At 41.4% G+C, this 9,471-nt stretch overlaps 1 protein-coding gene across 1 annotated transcript in view; it reads left to right on the forward strand.

The window, feature by feature from the left end:
* FAM13A (family with sequence similarity 13, member A) overlaps nt 1-9,471 on the forward strand; it is a 129,197-nt gene that overhangs the window by 4,806 nt on the left and 114,920 nt on the right. The window contains exon 3 of the mRNA XM_009329823.1: nt 7,914-8,094. Within this exon, the coding sequence (XP_009328098.1) occupies nt 7,914-8,094 (181 nt within the window). The remainder of the gene's footprint in view (nt 1-7,913; nt 8,095-9,471) is intronic.

The following is a 9,471-nucleotide window of genomic DNA, read 5'->3' on the forward strand; positions in this document are numbered from 1 at the left end:
GTACTTTCTATGGAAATGAGATAGATATCCTTACTTAGCAGACTTACCCACCAAACTTTCTCGTTTCAAAAACAGTTACTGGTGTAACTTACGAACCCAGTTCTGCAAAAGTCAGTCCAACTGTGACGTGTCTTCGTAGCTAAGTTTGCCTGTATTGCACAATAAGCTCCAGTTATAGTTCCATTATGATTTTGATTGGAAAAAAAAATCTTATTTGAAAAATGCCGGATTGGCTGTTATAGCAAGGGGAAGGCTTGTAAAGTTTGAAGAAAGCTGAGCGTTTTTTCATGCCCTAGAAAATACAGCATAAATGAGTTGCTATGAAAGGCACTGATGACTTTCATTGGGTTGAAATTAACTTCAGTGGTAGATGGGCCTTTGTTTATAGTTAAATGATCAACCAGCTATGCAGGATTGGAGGAGTTATCTATTCACTTATCAAAGTATGTACAAGGGTATTCGTTGCAAAATGGTACCAAGAGGGTGCGTGCATGGGTGTTCTTTTTGTAAACTATGAAGAAAGTAGGTCAAGCTGTTTCTGAGCCAACAGGTTATTAAAAAATAACTTTGAATCTGGAGCCACTTCACTGCATGTCTATGGTGAAGGCAATTACAAGCTCTGTTACAACCTCTGTGTTCCCTCCTGTTGAAGCTTTGCATGGGAAATAGTGTTTTTGTGATTATGTTAGAGTTCCTTTGGAATATTTTCAGGGATTGATATCAGCATTTTTTTAAAACAGCTGAGATCTTGGCCTGAGAATAACACGCAATTACTTTACTTCCTATAAAAATTGTTAGGGAGTGATTCCTCTAGTTAAAAATAGCTGGACTGAAAATTACAGATTTTACCTGTAGCTTTAACCCTTTTTAATTCCAGGTATAATCTTTGTTACCAAAGCAAAGAGTAAATAATCTGTCCTTTTATGAAAAAGAGAGAACTTGACCCATTGGTAGTTCAGGAAGCCCACGCAGCTGGTTTGGCATGCTGTCTGCAGCCTGTGCAACGTCGTGTGAAACGAAGCTCTGCATGCTGCCCCCAAATCCTGATGTGTTGCTGTTTATATAAATACTCAGCGTAATGCCAAGACTATTCAGTTCCAGAAAACATCACATAGCATATCCTAAAGGCCGTTTGGTGTGTCCTGATGTTCTCTCTCTGCCCTTGCAGAAGGTCAGTGGCAGTGGGAGCTGAGAAGGGCTCTCTCTGTAAATGATGTTGATCAGACATGTGTGTAGCAAGTGCAGGCCAGGGACACAATGATAGTGATCTTTGTGTTGGCCGGTCTCCTCAGAGTGCCTGACAAATATGAAGGCTGCTCCTTGCAGGGAGTCCTGGGGTAAAAAATGTCCATTACAATCTCTTTTGTGACTAAGGCTTCACTGCAGACCAGAGCTGTGCCTGCCCGTGTAAAATAGGCCGTGCTTACAGAGCGGTGGAAGTTTCTATCAGAAACCTCAGCTGGAAGAAATCAGCAGCTTCTGTACAGCAATCCCTGCTTGAGCTTGTTTATTCCTTCTGGCTTTTCATTCCTTATCTCTTATATTGTGGTCACTGACTCTTAAGACATTTGTACATACTAGGAACTGTATGCAGAGCTCTTATCCCCTTTCACAGGTCACTTGCTTTCAGCAAGACAGGTTGCTCTTGTACTTTCACTTTTCAGCGTACAGAAAGCTTTTCCCTTATGTGAATTTCTTTTTTGTCGTCGTCGTTGCATTCCCTCCTCCAGTGGGGGTACAGTGAAATGTGGGGTCCTGTCTTCCTTTGGGACTCAGTCTAATTAAGTTGAATGCTATTTGATCGCTCTGGCTTCTTGACATTGTTCCATCCTAGAGAATTTATATTTTTTGGTGAGCAGCAGCTAGATGCAAGTTCTATCTCACATACCTCCTCCTGCTCACAGCCTGCCCCGGCTGGCAAAGTTTTGTCTGGTGCCCATGAACAGCCCTGCTAGTTTTGGGGAGAGGGATGGCAGGTGGTGGAAGGGAAGGAGCAGCTCCCTTCTGGATCAACAGGTCAGTTTAGGGAATGCTTAGTAGCCAGCAGCTGTTTGAGTTACGTGAACAAGCAGAGCCAAAAATATAGGTTGTGTTGGAGGATTTTTGAGGTCAAATTTCAACCTGAACAGTGACTGTGAAAATGAATAAATGAGTGTGAAAATGAGTAGATGAGGACTGACCCTTTAACCACGGTAACTCTAGCGGTGCAGCAAATCAGATTCACTAGTTGTCCATGGTTCTCCAGGCTCTTCTGGTATGATTTTAACCTTTTCCTTTGGCTTTTATTGCCATTTTGGTGTTATCAGGACTAGTTCCAAACTAGAGAAATAACTTCTGTTTTCTACATGCAGAAGATGTTTGTTATGCAGTAAAAACTCTTGGAACTGGATTTCTTATGCAGATGATGACATTCAGCAGAGCCGCAAAAGAAGTGAGTGAGCTCTACTCCCAATGTGTCGGAGTGAAGTAGAAATACAGCTCTGCGAAGTGCCTTAATGATGCAGAGTGAGGGGTCTCAAGTTGGATTGTGATGACAACCTTCTTATGATGAGGACTTCCAGCATTTCTGCTACTGATGGCAACAAGGCGTGTTTTTGGTTTGGTTTTTTTTTTTTTCTTCTGAGGCAGGATCGTGTCTGAAGCAGATTGCTTCTTGGCAGAGAGAGACTGGAGTCCCACTTCCCATAGATTGTGGAGGTGGAAAGAAATGCTTTGATTCCTCCAACAGCCCAGTTGGTGCAGTGGTACTGCAATGTACAACCTGCTGCCTGTGTGCTGAAGATTAACTTCCTAGGGCACATTGATAGCTACAGACAGATGCAAGCTTTTCTGTCTGCTCTCCAAGCTGGTAGTATGCAAGGCAGGTGAAAGCTATGCAGACGTGGTAGCATGACACTGAGCCCTAGATGCTCTTCCTTGCCTCACAGCAGAGATAATTAGCTAGGGCATGACACCATGCTGATACGGTTTCAGTGCTTCCAGGCTGGAGTTGTTTGGGGTCAGACCATTTGAGACATGAGCAAAGCAATTACACACACCTGTCTGCAGACATCCATACCTTTAGTGATGTTCAGGCAGCATGCTCTGCAGGGGGAAGGAGTAGCATGAAGAGGGATGAACTGGGGAATTAGATCATGTCTGTAGCATGTCAAAGAAACTCAATATGTTCAGAAATAGGATGAACCGTTGGAAAATATGTCCCTCTTGTTGTGATCTGTGGGTGTATACTGAAATTAAATGAGACTGAAAACACTCTTGCAAATATGTCTGTGCCTCCTACACTGTTGAGGCTCCTGTTTCGAGTTAATTAACATTTTTAGAGAGACTGCCTGTCCTTTTCAGTTGTCTCCTTGACTTGTCCCTCAGTAGCGAGTCGCTAGCTCACTTCTGAGGTGCCACGCTGCCCTTCTTTGGCCCTCTGCCTGTGATGCTGTGTTCTGTGTCCTCCTGCTGCTAAGCCTAGACATGGCCTGAGGCTGCTGGTTTTGTTCCCTTCCTCAGCCCGGAAACCACCATCCCATCCCTGGTTTCAAGCCCTTCCTGGCTGCTCATCTAGCTAGGCTTCTCTTGCAGACCTCTGCTGGGGTTCCGTCTGCTTCACATGGCTTCTGGCAGGCTCCCAAAATAAAAAAGCAAATGCCTTTGACTGCCTTGAGAACACCTTCCCCTTAGCCTTCATTCTCCTTTTACTCCTGTCTCCTTCTCTCTGCTGTATTGGGCAAAATTTTCAGAAGACCTTCATGTACTGTGCTTGAAAATCTCAAGTGTGTTGGTAGCTGGGCATATCTGGAAATATGGCTTGAATATAGGTTCCTGAATTGCCTTTGAAAATCTGGCACTCTGCTGTTTCCATTATTGACAAGCTCGTTTGTCTTGTCTCAAGATGCTGCAGAGAGTGAAGCATATGCTTAGCTTCCTGCCACCCCCTTTAATCTGACTAAGAAAGACTGCACTTGGTAGTCTTGACTTCCACGGGACAGCTTGTTCTTCACAAAATTAAGCATGTACATAAGCTTAGGGCTTTAGTACACTTGATGCTTCTCTGTATGGTAGTATAAACAGCTCTGGTGCTCTAATGTTTCTCTGATGGTCAGTACCAGCTGAGTAAACCTTAGTGATTGACTTTGAAGCAAATTGAAAAATTGTCTAGCAGGTGGACAAAAGGAGGAGCAATGCTCCAAGCATTTGGTTGTCATGACTCAAAACTATTTTTGCTCTCTAATAAGTTGAAAAGCTGGGTTTTTTTGAAGTAATATGGTCATGGACAGCAGATGTATACTTGTCCTGAAAAATGTACAGAGTGCATGGAATACTGTGTATGCATGTCACTCTCTAAATTGACCACGAATTGTAACAGTAATTTCTAAAAATAAAGCTGAAATCTGTGAAATAACTGTCAGCAGCAGGAGAATTATCAAATTAATTTTGATTTTTTGATTGTATTGGGAGAAAGGCTTGAGTTCCTTCCCTTGCTTTTTCACTGGAAAAGGAGGAGAGAGGGGAAAGCCGTACTTTCTTTCTCCCATTTCACAAGGACAAGGAATTTCATGGCTCAGTAAATGGGGTTTGCTGCCTCATGTTGTTCAGTGTCTCCGTGTCCTTCAATTAGGGTAATTTCTCAAGATCTTATGATCTGATACCTGTCTCTGTTCTTGAAAGTACAGAAATGAACAAAGGTTTGGCTGTGCCCAGCGATAAACATCTCTGATGTTGATCTGCACCACATAATATATCATGGTTAATGAACAGGGACATCCTACCCACCAAATACAACTGATGCCACAAGGCCAATAGCTTTGTTTGTTGTCAGAGTGCAATCCTGTATTCAGAATGTTTTGTAGAGGTTATTAGCATCTTTCTAGTTTGGAAGGGATGGAAAATCCTTCAGTAAACGGAAAAGTACCTGTCAATCTAAAGCCCCAGTGGCAGGCTCAGAGAGGCAATTAGTTCTCAAGGGCATTCCCTAATTAGGTGGTGGGGTGATGGTGGTGGAAGAGGTGTGTTTTTTCTGAGAGATGGCTTTGGCTTTCCTTATCATAACTGCAAGCAATTTATAGTAGAAAACACTATGTGCTAGTTGTTTTGCTATCTAAAGAGAAGTATGTTAGGAGGTGAATTTTAATGTTCTGGCTATGTGGAAATTACTTGTGTTTTGTTTTTCTTTAAGCTTCATGAAAAGATAATTAGTAATCAAATCAGAGACTATCCAGTCCACTTTGATCAGTGCAAATACAATTAAATTCCTTATTGTTATTCCGTTTAATACAGCCTTCAGAAGCATCCTGAAATTTTACTGCAGAAATAAAAATGATAAATCAGATTTCTTACTGTTACCAACCTGATTCACAGTAGTGAAGTCGTGATTGTTTTTATTCTGTATAGCTCTAAAAAATTTTTGAAATAAATACTTGCGATAAATAAGCAAATAAGATTTTTGCTCATCTGCTTCATGCATATTTGATATTTGACTTTTCTGAAGGAGCTAATTTCTTAGCCATAGAGGAATAGGATATAATTAATCAGTTGGTTGAAATGTTTGGTCCTGTAATTTGACTGGCATTTTAAACTTTGGCCTGCTGTCGTGAAAGAATTCGTATTAAGTCTGTGGTACCAAAACAGATACATAAAAATGAATTCTCCATGTGTATAAAAATTAAAAAGGCTTCTCTTGCCATGTGCTGTATTATGCATGTCATGTAAGGCAGGAAAACTAAGCTTGGAAGCAGATGAAATCCCACAGGTTCAACTGTATGAAGTGGCAAGTACATACATACAATACTCATTTATTTCCCAAACTATATGCAGGGTAAGTCCTGTTTATTAGCCACAGAAATGTCTGATTGTAAAACAGAAATTATATTGCTACTTAATGGTTGAGTTCTCAGGAGTCACTTTCAGGTATTTTTATACAGACTGCTAATTTACACAGCCAGCAACTTTTCAAAGCACTCTACCCCTGGAATACTGTGCAACCCAGCCTTGGAACATTTCTGGGAAATGAAAAGTAAAAACAAAGAGGAAACTTCTGAAGCATTTATACATACCTTACACTGTGTTCAAAGCTTTTCCTCTCCCTCCCCTTTCCGCCCCCTCTTGTTTTTTTTCCCCCTCGCAAAAATGTTGGGGAAATGTAAAATGTTCTTTGTTCCTGCAACACAAGGCATGGGATGTCTTCTCCTCTGTGTGCTGGTAGCAGGGTGTACAGCAGAGGCAGCAACTAGTTGCTGAACTGTTTCACATGCAGCCTGTTTTATTACAACTTCTTGACTGAAAACAAGTCTTGAAGATGGCGCAAGGTTTGGTTTTGACTGAATGCTGGGTGAATCTCCTTGCTAAGGATCATAACGTCCTCTGAATGAAAAAATATCTTGTTACCCTAAGCATGGGGAGGATGTCTGTATTCCCATGGTAAACCAGCAGCTACTTTGGGACAAGGCAGTCTGTTACAGAGAACACAGAGGGTTAGCATTTAGTGTGAGCTCACTTTGGCTTTGTGGAATAAAGACATCCTTCCAACCACTAGAACTGTTTTTAAACCTTAAAGTATATCTCTAAGGAAAAAGCAGTTACCCAACAACAGTCTTACAGCATTAACACCATCAGCCTATAAGGCTGATAAATAAAGAAAACAAGTACTAGAAATGCATAGCTTCCCTCATGTTAATGGACGCTGCTTATAATTAAATCGCTAAGGAAAACCTTTAGGGCCTGAGGTCTTCTGTCTGAAAATGCTGTTGCACAAAAGCCCAAGAACTCTGCATATGTGAGAATTTCAGTGAAATTTCATTTTGGTGGAGAGTAGAATTGAATTATTTCCAAGTGTTATGGCATCCTGTTTTGGCATAAAGAATTTTTCCTTCTACTATTTCAGAAGGAAATACTGAATTGTTTTCAAAACTTTGCTTTTATTAACATGTAAGCCCAAGAGTTTGGTGGGTACAAATTACTTTTTGGAAAGTGTTTTTGGGGTGGAGGAGGGGAGCAAAGAATTCTGCAGGTTTTGAGTTCAATTCCAGAAGCAGAACACAATTAAGTAGAAGCTGTGTGTTAGGCCAAGCTTGTGTTCGCTGCCTGGGTCTGTATAAACACAGCATCTGTGAAGTTCATGCCATTTTTGCTTAAAAAAAAAAAAAGCAAAACAACAAAAACCTGCATGAAAGAAAATTGACCTTAGTCATACTTTGATATTACTCAGTTCAGTATGGGAAACTTTTATCCATACTTAAATTCTGGAAGATTGTATAGTATAACAAGGCTACGCTCTAACATTAGGCCAAGTTTTGGCTCGTTATAGAGTGTAACGCTGCCCTGAACAGCCTTTTTTCTGTAAGCAGCACTCCTTGCCTAAGACTGAGTACAGAGTTGTCGCTCTGACAAAATTGAGCTTTTCATAAAATGTACCCACAGAAAGTACTGTAGTACTGTTATTCTAACAACACCTGCATTTCAGGAGCCTGCTTGTTTTACTGTTCTTGCTTTCTTCTTTTTGAACGTTTTCATGGGAGGGGAAGCTAAAACAAGAGTATGAGACGGGGTTTGGAAGGCAGAGATAACATCCAGAAGAGGCATGGAAGCAGGAGATCTGGTAGAGCTGGAGTTAAAGCAGATATAGCTATGCACTGGATGGGAATAAACATGCTCCAATGCTGTTAGCTATGACCACTGCTGATTGTGCTCAGGAAAACAGTTACAACATAAAGGTGAACCTGAAACAGTGCCAGTGGTGGCCAAGGTGAGCCTCAGGAGAAAGGTGCAGGTTCCCTGAGGAAAATAGAGGGGTTTGGAGGATTCTGTGTCTCTCAACAGAAATAAGACTAAATTTTAGATCCCACTGCTTGCTCACCCATCTAAGTAAATTGGCAGCAATGTAGAAAACCATATACATGTGTTTTTTCTTCTCTTGTTTTTCCTAGACACTAGAAACGACATGCAGAAGGAAAGTAACTTGAAAGAACTCCTTAAAGAACTGCCTGATGCTCATTACTGCCTGCTGAAGTATCTGTGCCAGTTCCTGATAAAGGTTGCTGAACATCATGTAGAGAACAGGATGAACCTTTGCAATCTTGCCACTGTATTTGGACCAAACTGCTTTCAGTAAGTTGGAGTTTTCACTTTGCCCTATATGTTGACGGAGAGTGTAATAGAGCAGATGGCCAGAAATGTAGCTCAGAACCCTAATCTGTCAGGGTGTTCAAATGGATGCAGTGACTGGGGCTTTGTGATGAATTTTAGTGTTAAAACTATTGTTTGAGCTGAATGGGAGTTGAGTTGCTCTCCCATCTCCTCTTGCTATTTTGCTAAACAGTTGGTCAGTTTTCTATTGCTGCATTGACAGCAGAGCAGGAGTATAACAATGAAAGGCCTTCAGATTGTGTAAGTGCAAGGAGACTTGTGCTCATACAGCCTTCTTCCTTTGCCATCAGATAATATGGATGCTTCTCTGCAGAAGACTTTAAGAAAGGATACCTGGGGAAAAGGACTCCTATGTAGCACCCAGGTGCTTTATAATTTCCAGAGGTGGATACTGCATAGTCTCTGCAAATTTGGCCTTGTGATTTGGTGTCTGTCCTCAGGATGCCGATGATTCTGGGCTCTTTATCGTTCTAGTATATTCAGAAACTGGTCCAGAGGTTATGGGGTTCCACTGGCCTCTTGAGACTTCTCTACTGAACTCACTAGTTTTACTAGTTTCTTTCACTGGGCCCAGTACCTTGGTGCTTGTGGTGAAGACAACGTGTTGTGCATGCTAGTGGAGGTTGCAGCAGTAGCGAGAAGAGTTATTTCCAGGTGCAAGAACACACTTGAGTGAGAATGTTTCTGTTGAGTCACTGCTGTGATGCAGTGCACCGTTAGCATCTTCACCCTGGTCTTGTCTGCAATACACCCACTGGCTGGCATCCAAGACCTAGGACATGGGAGACACATAGGGAGTTTAGTTCAGTCATCAATCTTGAAAGATGTGTGATATCAGCGAAAAGAGACAAGTGGGTTCCTTGTAGCAAATGTCAGATTTGTATTGATCCTTTTAAAATTTTGCTCTGGAATAATACTGAGTTGCCTAACGAGACTTAGATTAGATTAATTGCCTAATGACACTATCTCCCTAGGCTTCCTCTGTAGCCAGTGGAAAGAAGTAGACTTCTTTAAAGAGAGAAAACAGAAATTAGGTTCCTTGTAATGTATTGAGCCAGTTCCACATACCTAGGCTAGATGCTGCCTGCTGCCCTTTTAAAGGAGCCTATCTTTTTCCATTGATTAGGGATAGGGGAAGAACACGCAGAGATGAGACATTTAAACCAAAGCTTATCCTTGTGACTACACTGCTGCCTCGTCTTAAGATGTTGCTCATGGATGATGAAGGTGAATATGTCAGGATTAAAGTGTTCACTGTGTTAATACAAAAAGATAAAGCATATTTTGAAAAGAATTGTCTTCCTCTCCAAAAGAAAGAAAACTCAAAAGAGAGCAGCC

This window comes from Pygoscelis adeliae, unplaced genomic scaffold (genome assembly GCF_000699105.1).
Source record: "Pygoscelis adeliae isolate BGI_AS28 unplaced genomic scaffold, ASM69910v1 Scaffold67, whole genome shotgun sequence".
Classification (NCBI taxonomy): Eukaryota; Metazoa; Chordata; class Aves; order Sphenisciformes; family Spheniscidae; genus Pygoscelis; species Pygoscelis adeliae.